This window comes from Myxine glutinosa, chromosome 6 (genome assembly GCF_964187855.1).
Source record: "Myxine glutinosa chromosome 6, kmMyxGlut1.1, whole genome shotgun sequence".
Classification (NCBI taxonomy): Eukaryota; Metazoa; Chordata; class Myxini; order Myxiniformes; family Myxinidae; genus Myxine; species Myxine glutinosa.
Genome location: NC_136266.1, coordinates 23650520 through 23670808, shown reverse-complemented (window position 1 = coordinate 23670808; position 20289 = coordinate 23650520). Strand labels below are relative to the sequence as shown.

At 44.6% G+C, this 20289-nt stretch overlaps 1 protein-coding gene across 9 annotated transcripts in view; it reads left to right on the top strand.

Moving 5' to 3' along the window:
• Positions 1-20289, top strand: part of TAX1BP1 (Tax1 binding protein 1) — a 249415-nt gene that overhangs the window by 202059 nt on the left and 27067 nt on the right. For 4 of the 9 annotated variants that reach the window (XM_078779689.1, XM_078779688.1, XM_078779686.1 and 1 more), the window contains 2 exons: positions 13704-13818; positions 13955-14022. In XM_078779689.1, the coding sequence (XP_078635815.1) occupies positions 13704-13818; positions 13955-14022 (183 nt within the window). Of the gene's footprint in view, positions 1-13703; positions 13819-13954; positions 14197-20289 lie in introns of all 9 variants that reach the window. The other 5 variants (XM_078779687.1, XM_068119756.2, XM_068119754.2 and 2 more) reach the window with 2 other exon arrangements.

Genomic DNA, 20289 nt, shown 5'->3' with positions numbered 1-20289 from the left:
TTTTCAAGATGTCTTAGAACCAAAAGTTCATTGGAATTATGTTGAAATTATTCTCGATTTTGTTAATGTGACCTTTAAAAGAAACAAAAACCACATTTGACATTTCGAAACAAATAAATTGATCCTTGAAAGTGATGTAAACTGATATCGAACTCAATTCATGGACAGTACTGTGTTAAACTTCTGTACGTTTTCCAGAAGTATCTCTTTATTTTGCACATTAGCCAAAAATTGTTTTAACAAAAACAAAAGTTAAATTACGACTGGGATTACGGACAGTAAAATTACAGTTCAGTACTTCGTGTAACCCCCACGAGCATTCAGGAGAGCATGTACACGTTGAGGCATGCTATTCACGAGATTTGCCAAGGATTGGACAGGAATCGCTTGCCATGCAGTGACAATAGCCTGCTGCAATTCACGCACAAAGGTCAGCTGCTGGTCCAAGTGGTCGATTTGACGCGCTAATTCTGCCCACAAGTTCTCTATCGGATTCATATCCAGGGACATGGCAGGCCACTCCATATGCTCTACACCACGGTCAGCAAGAAAGTGTTGGATCATGCGAGCACGATGAGGCCGTGCATTGTCATCTTGGAAGACAAAGTTTCCTCGAAAGGCTGCACGAGCAAATGGAAGCAATGTTTCTTCCAGAATGGTCCTGTACTTGAACTGGTTCAGGTTTCCATTCAGAACAACCAGGTCAGTTTTGCCCCCTGCATGAAAAGCAGCCCAAACGGTCACCCCACCACCTCCAGCTTGGACTCTTGGCACTATACAATCTTTGTTGTAGGCTTCATGCACTTGTCTGCGCACTCGGACGCGGCCATCTTGAAGATAGACCAGAAATCTAGACTCGTCACTGAAGATCACGTGATTCCAGTGTCCTGGCTGCCATTGACGGTGCTCTCTGGCCCACTGCAATCGGCGCTGGCGGTGTTGTCTGGTCAGGCGTGGCTTTCTCAGGGGACGCCTGGCACGATAGCCTGCTTGAACCAGTCGTTGGTTGACTAGCCTTCTGGATACAGGCACATTTGTCAGTTGCTGCCACTCAGCCCTAAGCCGATTCGCTGACTTGGTATGGCCATTGCGGACTAACCGGTGCAGCTGGCGATCATCCCTCCTTGTGGTTCTGCGGGGACGTCCTAGCCTCGGTATTGGAGTAGGGACACCCCTCTGACATTTCGTTTCGGGATCTTTGACACCTGACCTTGAGTGATGCCATACTGCCGAGCAATAGCACGCTGTTTCATGCCGTAATTTCGTAAAGCCACCACTCCATGACAAACAGCATTGTCGAGTTGACGGACCATCTCCAGAGGAAGCGGCAATAACTTTTGGAGACGTGCAGCAGTTGTTTTCCACAAATACAGAACGCAACAACTCTTGTATACCTGACTGTGAAGCCAATCATCAAATGCACCTGTCCGTATATTTTGCCATGCCACCTGTGATATAATCCTGTTGTTGACTTCTTGCTGCGACAGACAATCAGTGACATGGTTCTTTGAACAAGTAAATCACCAAAGTGTAAAAGAAACTCACCAGATTGATATACTGAGTTAAGAAAGTAAACCCGTCAAGAAAAAAAAATATATTCCATGTTAAATGCCAAGTCTGTATATATATATATATATATATATATATATATATATATATATATATATATATATATATATATATATATATATATATATATATATATATATATATATATACATACACACACACGCACACACACACACACACGCACACACACACACACACACACACACACACACACATGCCAAAACGATGCTAGCTAGCATTTACTTTTTCATTATTACAATTCCCAAGCATCGCTCAATGGATAATCAAAACTTGCTGTGGGTTGAAGGCAAAATTTGAAAAAAAGTTTTCTTGGGAAATAAGTGGTTTATTCGAAATGAAATACGGAGCATTTGGAAGGATAGAATGATCAATAAATATGGAACAGACCTTCGCTCAAAAGACACAAGAAGAAAGGAATACAGAACACTCAATCTTCTTTCCATTGAAAGAAATTATTCCTCACTGGTACCGCCAATACCAGATCCACACAACAAAATGAGCAGGCGAAGGCTTTACGCATGCACAGGTTGGTCTTGGGCTGGTGTCGTGCAGGTTGGTGTGGCACAGGGCGAAGTGCAAGAGAATTGCGATAAAGAGGCCAAGAGATGATGGGATGCCGATCAGGAGCGATGTCTCTGCAACTCTCAAACTGTCCTTCCATCATGAGCGACGAGATATGGATATGGAGATGTCGATCTCTCAAATGTCCAAGAGCAAATGCTGGGTGCATGTGTGGGAAAGGCCTTTAAGCACCACAGTGACCCCCTTTGCAGCACTCAGCTGCACCCATCATTGGCAGCTGGTGTTTGTGGGGTGTGCCCTTTTCCAATGGGGGGAGGGACGGGTAGCCCCTTGCCAAAGTGCTCAGCCCCTCTTCATGGCCATGTTGCTCACTCTTTCACCGTGGCCCGCTGTCTTCTGGCCAAACGACCTGTGATTTGTCTCATTAAAAGTGTGCCATACTTTGCCATGTGCCTTTGTGCTCAACCCTAACAGGAGGTTTGACACAACACAACCTTACCCTATTCTGCTCTCAGGTTTACAATCACCACCTCCTCGGTGCAGTTTACCATACGACTTATGACTATGACTAACAACTTTATTTACCATACACCTTTATTTACCATTTACATATTATTACTATTTACATATTATTTACATATATACCATTACATATATATCATTTACATATTTACCTTTATTTACCATATTTATTTACCAATTATTTACCATACGACTAACAACTCTGACAGATGTCTAATACAAAAGTAATTCTACCCTACTTGATCACACGCTCCATAATCTTGAAGCCTGGTGTTGACTTAAGGTAAGGGTGCTTGCTTAGGAATTTAGGGTCCTGAGTTCAACTCCTGGTCGGTCGTTGAATTAATACCAGGTGGGGTTGACTCACTCAGCCTGTCATCCTTCCGATGTCTGCGAAATGAGTACCATCTTACTGGGATGAATGAGCCATTCGAGTGTCCTGCATAGGAGTGGCGACCCGTCTAGGATTGTGTCCAATAGCCAATAAACTGCTTTGGCAGCCATATGCATCTGAAGATGCAGGAGTGATCATCATCACCATCACCATCGCCATCACCACCACCATCATCACCACCATCATCTCCATCATCTCCATCATCTCCATCATATCCATCATATTGTTACGGATACGGGGGACGGCTCTCCCGTTAGCAAGGGGTGATTAGCCCCTTGTCCTGTTAAGCTGGCCGTCTCCCCGGTCCTGGTACTTGTAACGCTCTCCCACGGGATGGGACGGATCAGGGTTATGGGTCCAGGGTTTATCCCGAATACCTTTATCCGTACCTCCGCAGAACAAGGAGGCAAGTACCGCTCGAACCCCGGTTTTAGATGGACTAGTTGCCGAGCGGTTTTAGCAACCCGAAGTTCGAGCCATTAACAGTACTAAACCCGATCCTAAACGTTGGCCAAATCGTGCCACAGGTATTCAATGAAGGAAATCACTAAAGCGACCGAATGTGAAGAAGAAGACGAAGGTAGGAAAAACAAATATAATTTATTACTACTGTTTACACCATCAAAGAAACCAAGGAAGAAGGAAGGATCTATATAATAATAGCGTAAGGACTCGACTTTGTTATCCCTTTTACGCCGCACCCAGTGACCCGATGCCCACGGCACTAATGGATTTACGATCTACGAACCGCGCTCTTTGTTTATCACGTACAGCCATACTCGAAAAATCTGAATTAGCCGACGTTGGGGCCCAAAAGCATCCGATTAACTGCCGATACGACACCATCTTTTGACGCCATCGTATTGGCGTCTGCTTGGCGAAGGCGAAGCAAGCCGTCCGCTGATTGGACAGGCGAAGGCGAAAGCAAGCCGTCCACTGAGTGGACAATCCAGAGCATGCATTTGTGCTGGTGTCAGCGATCGTTGTTCATATACGCACTCTTCATTCTCATCTTTCCTCCTAACTCTTACTCGGACAAGCAAATCCCCTATGCCATCCATAATGGTACACTCTATCCATACACCACATCCTCCCTTCCGTGGATGTTCCACGGGTTTCAGCTAGTAATAAAATAAAGACAGAAAGAATGGAAGGAGACACAGTGCAAATATTAACTTATCTATAAACAGTCTTACTTAACCCAGGACAGAACAAACAAAGACAGACTCACACGAATGGGGAATGAAGGGTGGATTGGCTGGAGGGATCAGAAGGTTCAGGTCGGACCACAAACTGGAAGGTTTTGGCAGGGCGCACAGCAAGCAGGTCCTTCCCGGGCTGGGAGCGAGCAGGGCGGCAGCGGCACACGTATCTCGCCCTCCCTTCACACGCCTCGGGCTCTTTTGTCCTCTGCTGCGGTCCTTTCCTCCCTCGGACTCGTCTCACGCGTCTCTCTCCCTCAATCTGCTGCTTTCATGATCGTCGCACGTATATCTCTCTCTTCTCTTTCAAGCTGCTGCTTTCACGATCGTCGCACGTATATCTCTCCTTTAATCTCCCAAGCGCGGGGCTGACACGCCCTCCTCAGTTTTCGGTACCGCCCTCCTCCGCGCTCTGTTTCGTGCCCTTATAAGGCAATGGCATGGTCTTGCTACCTTATTTGGGCAGAGAGTCGAACGGCGCGCCCCTCGTGGCGAGCCACGGGCTTGTGTCCTTACTTGGGCATGGGGCTGAACACCCCGCCCCTCGTGGCGCGCCCTGGGCGTGCCTCTTCCCGGCGACCCTGCCCTTCCCGTCCAAACAGAGCATGGAGCACATCTTCATCATAGCGGCGAACGCCGCTTCCCAAGCCAGGCCAGTTGAGGAGCCGCGCACCCCACGCTTGTTAAGCTTCGTTACCCAGAGAGGGAGAGTTCGGCTGGAAAATGTCATTGAAGGGGAGCTATCCTTACTTGATTCGGTGCATGGAGTATTAACTAATGGGAACAGAGCCTTAATCTAATACACATAATGAGATAACTACTGAACAAGGAGGAAATCTATGATTGGCTACGTGTGGTATATGGAATAACTATGGGAACGACCTTTGACCTTTATACACAACAAATGGAGGAAGGAGGGTGATATTTTACAATTAAACACAATTCTCATATCCATAACAATATCATCATCCTATTCTTGACACAATCTATCTATGGATTTCCCTCCCTCTGCTTCCACATAACACAGCCCCCTCCCTCCCAAGAACCTTGGGTTCCTACCATGGTTCTCCATTTGGAATCCAAGATTCCGGTCTTAACATTTAATGTCGCATACCTAATGATCTGATCCACTAAATTAGAGTGCTGTGGGAGGTGAGCCGCAGCTACCTCATTGTTATCCTTAACACTTCCCCTGCCCTTGGTTTCAAAAGTCACAATAACTTCTACAAAATGTCCAAAAATTCTTATACAGCAAGCACATTTATTCTGCTGCCTTATCCAAGGTGTTGTCCCTTGGGTGGGGAGAGAAGAAGGCAAAACACAAGCAACTAAAAACAGACAGCCTACCATAACCATAATTTTACTTTATTCAATTCAAAAAATCCTATCTAATTGACCATGTCCCCCAGTGGATGGCACCTGCTTCAGCTGTCAGCTGAGCCAAAATACCCAATTCAAAATCTACCTCGCCAATTTCACGGGCTGTGTGCCCTCCAAAGCACATATCAAGTCACACGTGACTGAGAGGAGCATTCACAAATAACCATACCCATGCATTACATTTATATCAATCATCCTAGCAAGGCCATTGCTTCACAATTACCTCTAGATGTGGTCTCAACTCGGCAGCGGAGAGGTCCTTTAATGTGGTTGTGGTGGAGGTGTATCAGTGTGTGTGTGCCCACAGTGCAAGCCAAGTTCCAAAATCAATGATTTCCTTGGGACCCTCCCTTGAGTTCCCACTCCCACCCCCAGCACCACAACAGCTTCCGTTGCTGTACACCCCGCCTTACAGGGTCACCCATATGGCACTCCTTGGCCTACACTTCGTCGTCAAGGGTCCTCCACCTCATGGTCGACCAACCCAACCCTCCTCCCGGCGGGTTCTCCACTACCAGTTGCACGCAATGCTACTGGGGTTGAGGCATGGAGAGGGGCCACAGTATTCGCTCTCTGGAAGCGCCTCATCCACATGCGGACACGCACAACTTCCCCATCCACAAACCTTACACACAACGTTCTCTCCCAAGATGGCATTCATCATCATTATCTACCTGCACTTGCAGTACATGCGAAAGGGTGTCCCTACCTGCCATGGCCTACATACAAACTATCAATCTGTAATGTAAATGCAATCTCTTCTATAAGAGAGCCGTGTTTGTGTGTGTTTGTGTGTGTGTGTGTGTGTGTGTGTGTGTGTGTGTGTGTGTGTGTGTGTGTGTGTGTGTGTGTGTGTGCGCGTGCGCGCGTGCACCACCATTTTTCTCAGAGATGGCTAAACGGAACAACGTCAAACTTTCAGAGGTTTAACAGTGAGTGTCAGGGAGGGTTTCGGGCAAAAAAAATTTTTTGAAAAAAATTGTAAATAATTTTTTTTTTTTTTAGCTCACCTGGAGTGAAGTTCAGGGGAGCTTATGCGATGGCGCGTCGGCAGTCCGTTCGTCCGTCCGTAAACACTTGCAACTTCTCCGAAACAGCTGATGGCATTGCAACCAAATTTGGCACAAGTGATGTGTGTTGTGTTGTGACTAAAGTTTGTTCACGGCATTAAAAAAAAATCTGCCCCTTTGGGGATCAACGAGGGGAGAGGGGTGGGGGGGTTGCCTCCCAAAATAGGTATTTGCTTTCTTCTCAAAAACTACACATGCAGTTCTGATGAAACTTCACCACAACCTTAATCACCCGTGTTATACCAAAGTTTGTTCCTGGAATTAAAATAATCGGGGTCTAAGGTGGTCTGTGGGGGGTGAGGGGGTGGGGTGGGGTTTGCCCCCCAAAATAGATATTTGCTTTTTTCCCAGAACCGACACACACAATTTTGATGAAACTTCACAAACTTAATTATCTGTGATATACCAATGTTTGTTCAAGGCATTGGAAAAATTGGGGTCTGAGGAGGTTCACGGCGTGAGGGGGTTGCCCCCCAAAATAGGTATTTTTTTGGTTTGTTTAAAGTCTTATGACTACGTTGGTATGATTCTACATGCTGCCCTGTCTTCTAGCAAGCATTGAAATTTGGTTTAAAATACACTACATGGCAAAAAGTATGTGGACACCCGAACATCACACCCGTATGTGCTTGTCGAACATTTCATTCCAAAATCATGGCCATTAATATGGATTTTGTCCCCCATTTGCTGCTATAACAGCCTCCACTCTTCCTGGAAGGCTTTCCACTAGATGTTGGAACATTGCTGCGGGGATTTGCTTCCATTCAGCCACAAGAGCATTCGTGAGGTAGGGCACTGATGTTGGGCGATTAGGCCTGGCTCGCAGTCGGCGTTCCAATTCATCCCAAAGGTGTTCGATGGGGTTTAGGTCAGGGCTCTGTGCAGGCCGGTCAAGTTCTTCCACACTGATCTCGACAAACCATTTCTGTATGGACTTCGCTTTGTGCATGGGGACATTGTCATGCTGAAACAGGAAATATTGACATTGACCTAAACATGACAATTTGTGCACCAAAATTGTCATGCTGAAACTTCCCCAAACTGTTGCCACAAAGTTGGAAGCACACAATCGTCTAGAATGTCATTGTATGCTGTAGCGTTAAGATTTCCCTTCACTGGAACTAAGGGGCCCAGCCCAAACCATGAAAAACAGCACCAGACCATTATTCCATCTCCACCAAACTTTACAGTTGGCTCTATGCATTTGTGCAGGTAGCGTTCTCCTGGCATCTGCCAAACCCAGATTCGTCCGTCGGACTGCCAGATGGTGAAGTGTGATTCATCACTCCAGAGAATGCGTTTACATTGCTCCAGTGTCCAATGGCGGCGAGCTGTACACCACTCCAGCCGACACTTGGCATTGCGTATGGTTATCTTCGGCTTGTGTGCTGCTGCTTGGCCATGGAAACCCATTTCATGAAACTACTGACGAACAGTTGTTGTGCTGACATTGGTTCCAGAGGCAGTTTGGAACTCGGTAGTGGGTGTTACAACCGAGGACAGACAATTGTTATGCACTATGGGCGTCAGCACTTGGTGGTCCCATTCTGTGAGCTTGTGTGGCCTACCACTTTTGCGGCTGAGCTGTTGTTGTTCCTAGACGTTTCCACTTCGCAATAACAGCACTTACAGTTGACCAGGACAGCTCTAGCAGGGCAGAAATTTGACAAACTAACTTGTTGGAAGGGTGGCATCCTATGACATTGCCACGTTGAAAGTCACTGAGCTCTTCAGTATGGCCCATTCTACTGTGACTGTTTGTCTATGGAGATTGCATGGCTATGTGCTTGATATACCTATCAGCAATGGGTGTGGCTGAAACGGCTGAATCCACTAATTAGAAGGGATGTCCGCATACCTTTGGCCATGTAGTGTACCTTTGGTCAGTGCAGGATACTGTTTATTCTTTCAGGTAAGCGCCTGATGTATTACCTCTGTTTTTTAATTGCTCTTTAGTGTCTAAGCTTGTATAGCTATGCGAAAGGTAATATTAAATGATCCCTGACCCCCTTTCCTTCGTGAGTGTAGGGAAGTGTTTTAGGTTTTTTTTTTTTTTTTTTTTTTTTTTTTTTGTATACAAGATCGAGGCTCGTGAAAGAGCTAAAATTTCTTTATTGATTACCTTTATTTGTTCTTTGAATTTAATTCTTTGAATTTGAAAAATTGAATCTTTATTGATTACTTTATTTATTTAAAAAATTTCTAAAATTTCTTATTGCTAAAATTGCTAAAATTTCTTTATTGATTACCTTCATTTATTCTTTGAATTGAATTCTTTGAATTTGAAAAATTTAATCTTTATTGATTACTTTATTTATTTTAAAAAATTTTTAAAAAGTACCCACAAAAATAGAAAAAATTGATTTCTTCAAAATGCCAACAGGAATAGAACAGCACCGGGCAACGCCGAGTACCCCTGCTCATCACCAAAAAAACAATTAATGATGGAATTCCTTATTTCACCAAAACCACAGTTAACGACACTTTAACGGAGTCCACGTGATGGCTCTCATTGCCACTCTTGCATGTCACCCAAAACAATACCCCAACTCCCCTGCATTCCCCAAAAGCAAATCATAGTGATTTGTGCCAATGGATAACGGTAAATTTAGCATTTACAATTACCATATCTCGTTCAATTTCAATGCTGCAGCCATTCTTCTCGTAAACATTCCAGTATTTTGGCCTGAAGGAGCTTGCTGGGAAGCTGTAAAAATACACCTGAGACCGGATCTGGTCTTGCTTGTTACTTCTGTCACCGAAGGTTGACTGAGGTTATGTTTTCATCCGTCTGTCTGTTTGTCTGTCTGTGAGCAGGATATCTGAAAAGGTTATGCACAGATTTGGTTGAAATTTGGTGGACCACCTGGGTGTGTGACGGGGACTTTTTGGTTGGAAGTGCCTTTGGTCCTTTATATACAGTGCCTTCAGAAAGTATTCATGCGCTTGAGGTTTTTCAACCTTTTGTTGTGTTACAGCCTGAATTTAAAATGGATTACCATAAATTGAGATTTTTTTTGTCAATGATCTACACATAATACCCCATAATATCAAAGTGGAATTTTTTATTTATTTATAAAATTTTACAAACTAATTGTGTGTGTGTGTGTGTGTGTGTGTGTGTGTGTGTGTGTGTGTGTGTTTGTGTGTGTATATATATATATATATATATATATATATATATATATATATATATATATACATAGGTGTGTGACACCAAACTGAGTGGTGGGAGTGCCGGAATAGAGTCCCATACAGCCCTTACTGCGTGGTCCTGGGAGTGCAACTTGCCACGCAGAAACATATTCTGTCGAAACCATTACACCACCCATTCTTGACTCGTATCGATCGCAGAGATCTGTCGGCGTGTTTTGTATAAAAAAATTGTTTTATGCTTGGAAAGATGACTGAATTTTTCCAATTTACAAATTACCTGCACGTTGTGTACAGGTTGGAGCTTATGAAGGGAAGCAAATGGGGAGGTCGCTGGTTGCGTTAGACAGATGATTGTTGTGTACAGGTTATTTAACACACGTTTTCTCTGCTGGGGAAATTTAAGTGGCCGCTATGAGCAGGTGGTCATTCTGTATAGGTGGTCGTTAAGGCAGGTTTGACTGTGTATATAATTTTATTATTGGACAAAAAGGACTTTATCTGTATGTGGACTTCATGCTTTATGCATAAAAAATGGTGGATATAGTGCCTCCTCATCCCCCTTCTCCGCACCCCCCCCCCCCCCCTCTTCCCTTCTGTTGTCATGAAGATAGTCATGGCTGTTTATAAGTGTTTGCGTATGAATCGTAAATAAATTAATGTGCTTTATTATTTATATTTTTTACTTTTTTTTTTTTTCTCTCTCCTGGTATTGGCTTGGCGGTTAGGGTGCGGCTTGGGATCCCAGGATCCTGGGTTCGAATCCCGGTCGATCACTGAATTAACGCCAGGGGGATTGACTCAGCCTGTCATCCTTCCGAGGTCCGCAAATTGTGGTAATTCCCTGTGTGTCGCAAGAGGCGACTAACAGGGTTGGTGGTAGGAAGGGCATCCGGCCGTAAAACATTGCTTCAAAAAGGGGACCACGGTGCCCGAAAAAGGCCAACCCCTGCTCTGTCGGGAAAAATGGCCTCTAAAGGTGGTTCATTTTTTTGTTCTCAGATGTAAGCAAGTATAAATATTTTCTTACATCAGAGAAGATATATTTACCATTAAGTAAGACAAGATATCTTTAGCATTGCACTGTCTGTTTTTTGTTGTTGTTGCAACAAAACCTAATCTTGATTGGAAGGGAAAATCCAACGATCTTTTAAATTGTCAGCACGTTATAATTTTGTGTGTTCTTTAATATTTGTTCACATTACGAATAACGTGACCTGGCAAGTCATGGTGAAGACTATTCAAAGTCCCAGGTTGATTGACATTAATTACCGGAGACTTCAGTGTTCGTTTTTCAGCCGGAGAGGCCGATGAGATGTCGGTTTGACAATAAACTGCAAATAATAATGAAAAGTGGAAGAATATTTACACATTTCAGCTCGTGCATATACAAGTGTTTTTTTTGTCAAAAATAAATGGTTGCACGCTCGTTTTCAGCCAGGTTTTTAAAAATTTATGTTTTGATGTCTTGGTTTATCCACTTTGTGCTGCCATTCATCGAGCCAGTGGTATATTTTATAATGGTGAATGGTCTAGGATTCCATGCTGGAAGCTTGGCAGCCCCCGAGCGGGTTCCACAGAAGAAAAACTGAAACTATTTTGTGGCTCTTCTCGCTTGGTAATTGTAACCTTGATGCTGTGGCAGAGCCATTCTTTCCTGACAGCTTTTTGGGTGTTTTATTTTATCTTTTGTATTATCTTGCACGTATCTATTTGGCTAAACAACTGAGAGACCGAATTGTTATGTTGGCAGTTATTTTTGAAAAGAAATATCCACCGAAATTAGCCTGTCAGCGAATGAAATACCTGCATTATTCTACATAGAAAACAGCCATAAACATCGTTTCTCGGGCCGGCCCATAAATATTTTGCATGCTTGCTTCTGATTCCTGGAGGCTAATATTTATGTTGTGACTTTTACAGTCGGTACAAAGGACCGCAGTGGTAAAGTGATATCTTATTTTGTTATTTTTATTATTTTTATTTTTTTTACATTTTGCTTTCTGAAAAAATTCCAATTTAAAAATTAAATGCGTTCTCGTGATTGTATGGCCTAGAGGTACGCACACACACACATCTGAGTTGTTCAGCCTGGGTTTGAATCCCGACACAGCTACAAACTGTCATCCTGGTGTTTCAGAGGAAGGGTCGTTCATCAATGTGTGCCTGCCGTCCTATGGACGTTAAACTGGCATTTCGTCTGCCGACATTCGTTGGTGGACGTTAAAGATCCTACGGTGTCCTTCGCAAGCGGTGGGCAGGCTATCGCCGACACCCTGAACAAATTACAAATTCCTGCTCTGACTTTGTGTGTCGGAGTGGTGACCTGTCCAGGGTTGTAACTAGCCATAGAAACCGCTTCGGCAGCACCGACGTTCGTCTTCTATACAGAGCATAATTCATGATCTGATAATGACGATTGTCTCATCTGCTGTGAGGGCCAGGCTGTTGTGGTCCTGTTGGACGGGTGCTGTGATATTTACCTCCGCCATCACATTTTCACCCCTGCCTGCTTGTTTGTATGTGTGCAAGATATCTTATAAAGTTGTGGACGGATTCGAACGAAATTTGTTGGACAATTTGGTGTTTGACAAACACGAAATGAGTAGATTTTTGGTGAAGATCCAGATATTATCATTTTTGAACTGATTCTTCAACATTGAGCGATGGGGCCAAAAACAAATATAGCACGATATCTCCAAACGTTGTGGAGGGATTCTGACAAAACATGGTGTACAGGTTGGGTGTGTGACAAAAAAGAATTGATTCGATTTTGTTGAAGATCCAGATCCGGATCTTCTTTTCAAAATGAGATTTAAAAATACTAGGGCATGCCCGTACTATATATATATCTAAAATTATATCCCCCCCCCCCCCCCCTCTATTTACATGAAATGGTTTGGTCCAAAGCGAACGGCTTGCGAGTACGGTGACAATCCCCCCCCCCCCCCCTCTATTTACATGAAATGGTTTGGTCCAAAGCGAACGGCTTGCGAGTACGGTGTTTTTTATCGGACCCGTGGAATTATAGATAGTAGTTTTAATTAGTTTTAAAACATAGTTTAACGCCAACATAGTTTGCCAACGTGAAATAAATGAATACGCTCTCAAATGTGCCGTCCGAGGCAGAGTCTGTTCGCCACGTTCGGCACACGTGATAGCTCGCTGCTCTCTGATTGGTTGAATCGTTTTTTGGACATAGCTCGGTAAGTACTTGTCCGATTAATATGAAACCTTGAAAAGGCACATCCTCGGGTCCCCAGCAATATACCTGGCAAGTTTAAAGTATATCGGACCCGTGGTTGTCGAGAAACAGCGGTCACAGACATACAAACATACAAACATACAAACAAACATACACACAGAGATTAGTGGAATTATAGATAGATATATATATCTATGTGATTCTTCATCATTGATAGTTCGGGCCAAAACTATGGATAGCATGGCATCTCAAAAGGTTGTGGATGGATTATGCCAAAACTAGGTGGATGAGTTCGTGAGATGGCAAGAACAAGCCAATTGGATTTTGGTTCAAGTCAGGAGATCCAGATCCGGCCTATCATTGGGATACAAAAGTATTAACTGTTGTGCCCGACGGAGGTATGTACTCTACCGAATGCCGTTCTAGTTATGTATTGATGCCTTTCTTGTAATTTGATTCGTCGTCAGTAAGGAAATGTCGTGGTATTTGCTTAGCCATTTTTGTTGTTGCTTGTTGTAATAACAACGCCACTCCACAGGAGAAATTGATGGCATTGACTACCACAAATGGGTTTTTATTATTCCACTTTATTGCTTTCAAACATTGATGTCTACAAAGGAGTAATCGTTCATCATCTTTGGTGCTCTGGCCTTTTTTGTTCACAGTACTTGAAAGACCAGCTTCGGGTGCCTTTCAACTCGCATCAGGCCGTACCGATCCAAAATCGAGGTGCCAACGAAGATTTGTACTCGAACATCGCTGACAATTTTGGCCAAGCAGGTATGAGCTATCTGACGCTGTATCCATATTATTAGTGTTTGCATCAAAATTGTCATGGGCGTCGTTGTGCTTTGCATCACATTGACCTCTTCGTGGTTTGTTTGTTTTTCTTCTCCGTTCCCTGTTGTTACTACAGAATCTCCACAGCATACAGCCATCCCCCGTGGAATCTCTCACCCTGAGGCTTGTCCAACAACTGAAAATGTGAGCACACCAGAGTCTGGGGCTTGTGACTTGAGCAGTCCCTCAGAGGGGCTTTGTGGCGTTTGCAATGTGGGGGCACGTGAAGCTGTCTTTACGACACCTCCCTCCTCCCCGAGCCCCAGCACCGGCAATGTGGTCATCTCCCAGCCTTCGGCCCATTTCTCTGGGCTGCTGGTGAGAACTCTGTCAAAAACTAACCTCAAGGGACACAGATATTTGATTTCCCAAAGCCATGATTGTGTTTGTTGGTGAGGGACTCGGTTTTATGAAATGAGCTGTCCATATGTTGTTCAGTTTAACATCGAACTGTGCTGCTAATGCCAATTTAGTGGAGAGCATGTGTAAATTTCCATAAAGGTTGGTTTATTTGGGTTTTTATTATTACCCTGCGCTTGCGAAGCGAAAATCAGGGTTAGGCATTCGTTTGCGTACGTACGTGCGTACGTGTCTGCATTTTCAAAATACATTTTCTCGGCAACCGTTGGTCCGATTGACACGAAATTTTACCACAGGAGTGCGTCCGCCTGTCTAATTTTTTTTATTAATAATAATGTCATTATGGGTCATTAGCCTGGTGTTGGCTTAGCGGTTAGGGTGCCGGCTTGGGATCCTAGGATCCTGGGTTCGAATCCCGGTCGATCGCTGAATTAACGCCAGGGGGGTTGACTCAGCCTGTCATCCTTCCGAGGTCGGCAAATTGAGTACCAGCTTGCTGGGATGAATGATCCCGGTGTGTACCCAGATTTAGAATAGGTACACCGTATCCCTGCGCATCGTAAGAGCGTGACCAAGGGTTGGCGTCTGGAAGGGCATCCGGCCATAAAAACATTGCCTCAAACAGGGAACCATGATTGTCATGGGGCCCGCAAGGCTAACCCCCGCACAATGGCCTTAAAACGATCATTCATCCATTCATTTTTTTATGACATTATGGGTCACGTTGTACGGACGCCATCTTGGAAAAACGTTACACCTCTACATCTCCCAAACTGCTCAATGGAAAAAGTTTAAACAAGGTTCATTGTCAAGTACTCCCCATGGGGAATAAGATATGTTGATGATGATGCCAAAGGTGTGAAAACATTTTGCTACCTCGGAGACATGCTGAATGGAGAAGGTGGATCAGACTCGGCAACGGTTGCTCGAGTGAGATGTGCATGGAAGAAGTTTCGGGAATTGAGTGGCGTGCTGACGAGGAGGGGAATGTCGTTGAAGCTGAAGGGAAAGGTGTATGCTGCATGTGTGAGAAGTGTTATGATTTATGGGAGCGAGACATGGGTAATGAACGTAGAGCAGCAACGACGGTTGGAAAGGGTGGAAATGCGAATGGTTCGACGGATGTGCGGAGTATCGTTGAGAGAGAGGAAGACAAATGATGAATTGCGAAAGATGATGGGAATAGAGCCTGTGATTGATGCTGTGAAGAGGAACAGGTTGAGATGGTTTGGTCATGTGTTGAGGAAGGATGAAAGTGACTGGTTGAGAAGAGTGATGGAAATGAATGTAGAAGGAAGTAGAAGACGGGGAAGACCGAGAAAGACTTGGCTAAAGATGGTGGAAGAAGAAATGCGGGCAAGGGGGTTAACAAGGAGAGATGCAGAAAATAGGGCAAAATGGAGAAGATTGTCATGGGGACCGCAAGGCTAACCCCCGCTCTAGCAGGGAAAATGGCCTTTAAAATGCATGTTGTTGTTGTTGTTGATGATGATGCCAATGGTGCCTTCATTATGACGTCATAATTCGACAAGTACAACGCTTGATCTGATCAGTATGAAAATTGTTTTTTCCTCTGTAACTGTAAGTCTGATTGACATAAAATTTGTACCATAGGAGCGCCTCCTCCCGTAGAATATGTCAATGATAATTATGACGTCATAGGTCATGTGGTACAGGCGCCATCTTGGTAAAACTGAAAAACGTTGCACCTCTACATCTCCAAAACCGCTCCATGGAAAATATTGAAACGTGGCTCATTGTAAAGAATTCCATATGGGGAATAGGTGTTAACGATGACATCATTGGTGACGTCATTATGACATCATAATTCGACAGGGACAACGCTTAGTCTGCTCAGTTTGAAATTTATTGAGCATGATCTATGCAACAATTACATTAGAGGATATACATTTATGATGCCATCGCTCACGTGGTCTGGCCGCCATATTGGATCAAATAAAGAAGAAAAAAAAAACCTTCAAAAACAGAAAAGTTGGCTTGCACAAAGTTGACTGTGCAGGTTAGGTATTCTATGAATACTATCTAGTTTATTCAGTGAATGGGAAAATATCCCCCAAGAGTAATGATGCTCAACACTGCAAACATTTATTTTGAATGATCATCTCTTTAGTATTGATAGAAACTGATGACAGTGGATCCTGACCCATGTTCTTGATGACATGTGGATTCTGACCCATGTTCTTGATGATATGTGGATCTACCTATTGTATGTTATAGTCAGCCTACTATAACACGACAATGTAAGTGCACTGCATCTCGAGCAAATCCTATGAGGACTCCCATTTTTCTTCTCCTTCGTTCATATGCACTACATGCCTGTGGGTTGCATCATTTGCTGGGGCTGCAGCTGTGCCGCTGATGCAGTGCCCCCTGTAGGTTAGAGCAGAAATTTGAAATTTGTGCAGGGTGTCAGTGATAGCTCGTTTACTCTTTGCAAAGTACAACGTGCGTGGGATATATAACGTTGACCGACTAATATTAGCAGACGGGTCGTCCAGTTTAACATCCCTCTGAGGGACGCTTGCACTCCCTGTGAAACATCGGAATGATAGTTTATTGCTGCGTCAGAATTTAAACCGAGGCTATACAGCTCAGAGGTGAGTGTGTGTTCTCATTAAGAGATGTTTCGTTTAGTTTAGTCAACTCTAGTTTCCTCCATACTCATTCAACCCTTTCTCCTATTTTCTCAAATCCATGTCCTCACTTAGGGACTTTTCCCAGATTGTTTTCCACGGTTTTGCTTAAATATTGTTTTAATGTGTTTTAACTTTCCCCTGCAGTGTTTTATTCAGTGGTTTGTTACAACACGCTGTTTTTCTTCCTATTTAAAAGGCTTTTTTCAATTTCCTCTTCAATTCATTCCACTTCAAAAAAAATTCAATTCAATTTATTCCACATTCCACTTCAATTCATTCCCCCCTCACCCCTCCTTTTCAATTCTCGCCCCTCCCCTCCTAAACTCCCTCCTCGCCCCTCCCCTCTTAAACTCCCCCTTTCACCTCCCCTCCAAATCTCCCCTCACCTCTCCCCTCCAAAGCTCCCCCTCGCCCCTCCCTTTCAATTCTCCCCCTCACCACTCCCCTCCTAAACTCCCCCCTCGCCCCTCCCCTCCAAATCTCAACCCTTGCCCCTCCCCTTCAAAACTCCCCCCTCGCTCCTCCCCTTCAAAACTCCCCCCTCGCCCCTCCCCTTCAAATTCCTCCCCAACCCCTCCCCTTCAAATCGCCCCCCCCGACCATCTTTCTCCAATTCTCCCCCCTCCCCCCTCCTCCTCAAAGTTGCCTCCTCCCGACTTTGTCTCCCTTCTATCTCATACCTCCACCTCCTCCAACCTTCTACTTTGCTCTGCCCCCCCTCAAACAACCCCTCACTGTGCCTCTTCCCATCACCACCGCTCCTTCACACCCTCTCTCTATTCTCTTCACCCTCTCTTTTGCTCAAGGTCATCTGCCATCAGCTTAGAAATCACCCAACACAACCGCTTTACACAAAAGGTGCAAAAACAGATCCTTGCAACTGCAGACCAATCGGCCTACTCCCAATTATCAGCAAAGTCATGGAATCAATCATTGCTTCAGACATCAAATCCTTCCTCTTCTCCAATGGCTTGATCTCTGATCATCAATTTGGTTTCAGACCTGGTCACTCTACTCTGGACATGCTGCTTCTGCTGTCTCAACAATGGATGGAGGTCCTCAATGCCAAACAGGAAATCAGAGCCGTCTTCCTTGACATATCACGTGCCTTCGATGCGGTCTGGCACCCCGCTCTGCTCACAAAACTCTCCTACGGTATCCATGGAAATCGCCACGCATGGCTTGCGGACTTCCTCTCTGGTCGTAGTCAACGTGTGGCCCTGAATGGATTTCTCTCATCTCCCCTTCCTGTTCAGGCTGGAGTTCCCCAAGGCAGTGTTCTGGGACCTCTGCCTTTTCTGGTCTTTATCAATGATCTCTCGGACTCTCTGAAAAATCCTCTCTATCTCTTTGCTGATGACTCCACTCCCTACCACTCCATTCCTCATCCCTCAGATCGGCAGTCTGCAGCCTCCTCACTCTCTGCAGACCTGGACAAAATCACAGACTGGTCAATCAATTGGAACATGTCTTTCAATCCTGACAAATCTCACACCCTTACTATGTCTCTCCGAAAAGACCAACTGGACAACCCTCCCATCTACTTTCTCAACAATCCTCTCCAAGAAGTTCTGTCACTCAAGCATTTGGGTCTCACTATCTGCCCTGATCTTTCCTGGGAAACCCACATTTCCAAGCTGGCCTCCAAACCCAGTCGCCGACTGGGCATCCTCCGTCGTGCAAAGTCCTTCCTTGGCAAACCTGAGCTCCTCACCACATACAAGGCTTTCATCTGCAGCTCAATGGAATACTGCTCTCCCCTCTGGGCTGGTGCTCTGGCCTCACTCACACCTTGCTTGGCTTCACGCTGTTGAAACCAAAGCTTTCAGGATCATTGGAATCTCCCGCGATGAAGCTGATTGTGAGGGCCTTTCACTCACTCACCGCAGGCAGGTAGGTGGTCTTTCTGTCTTCTACAGACTCCTATCCGGCCTCGCTCCCCCAGCTCTATCTGTGCTCTGTCCCCCAAATATTCCCACAAAATCGCACAAGATCTGCCAGCAACCCTCTTATGGTGAAATTGCCAAAATCAAGACTCTCTGCTCACCTTCACTCTTTCATTCCTCTTTACTCCCGCCTCTGGAACAAAACTCCCTCACTCTCTTCAATCCCACTCCTCCCTCCAGGTCTTTAAAACAGCTGTTCACCACCATCTCTTATCTTCCCCCATCCAAAACCTTGATCTTTTCTACCCCCATTAATTCACCCCAGATACACTTTTTTGAAATACCATCATCGTTCCTGGAATTCCTTGCATGTCCATGTGTTTTCTAACTCATCTATTCCCCCCCCCCCCCCCCCCCTTCCCATGCCTCCTACCCCCAAGCCCTCTCCCTCCCACATATCTCCCGATGTCCCTGTTCTCTGCTGTTGTACTTGTGTGCTTCCCTCTCTCTCCCTTTATTGTATTTTGTGTGTCGGGTTTTTTTTTTTGTGATTAATGTTGGCTCTTACATGAGCCTCGATTTTGTATACAAAAAAAAAAAAATAGATTGTTTTGACGTTTATCATTAAAACTCCACTGTTGCTTTCATTTGTTGAATTGATGATATTTGTGAAGTTTTGATGCTTCATTTGTGTCGATGAGTCTGTGACTGGTGAAGTTTTGATAACAGTTTATTCTAAGGATGTCACTTGTGAACCTGTTCTCAATGTAGTCGTTTCATCTTTCCTCTTTGGTCTACAAGAGCTCCGCATTGTTGTTATTGCTGTTGTTGTGGTTGTTGTTGGGGGGTCGATTGTTGAAATGTGCACCCATTGGTCGGACAGCTGTCGGACCCACCCACATTTGTCGCTTGACTCCACCTACCATGGCACCCAGACGAAATAATATGGCCGCCATCTTGGTTTTCTGGTGGGCCTAAGACATCAGGCCTGTAGGCCTCTGCTGATTATTCACTGCCCGGGTTTGTTGCATCAGTTCTCCATTGGCTTTGCTTGGGTCGAGTGTTATATGAGGAACACAGAAAAATGTAATTGTGTGTCGAATAAAAATTCTTATTACGGTTTAATCAAGCCTGTCAGCATGCATGGTATGCGCCTCCCTAAAGCCGTTCCTGTGCTGATTTTGTGTGGAACATCATCCGATTTCCATCGGCTGTGTTACTCACGATGCGGTCTGCATGCGTCTTTTGTTACCTCTTCCACAACTGGATAAAATGATTCACAAATCATGAATAAAACTGGACACTTGGCAAAAGTCGTTTGCTAGATTTACATGTTCTTTCCCCCGTCAACTCTTGTGTCCAATTTATTTACGTAAAATAAATGCACAGTAATTACACTAAAAGCGTGAATGAGGGGTCGTCATGTCCACCCATAATTTGCGTACTCATGGGGGCTGTTCAAAAATTACATAACGCTCAGAGGGGGAGTGGGGTGGGGTGTATGTCTA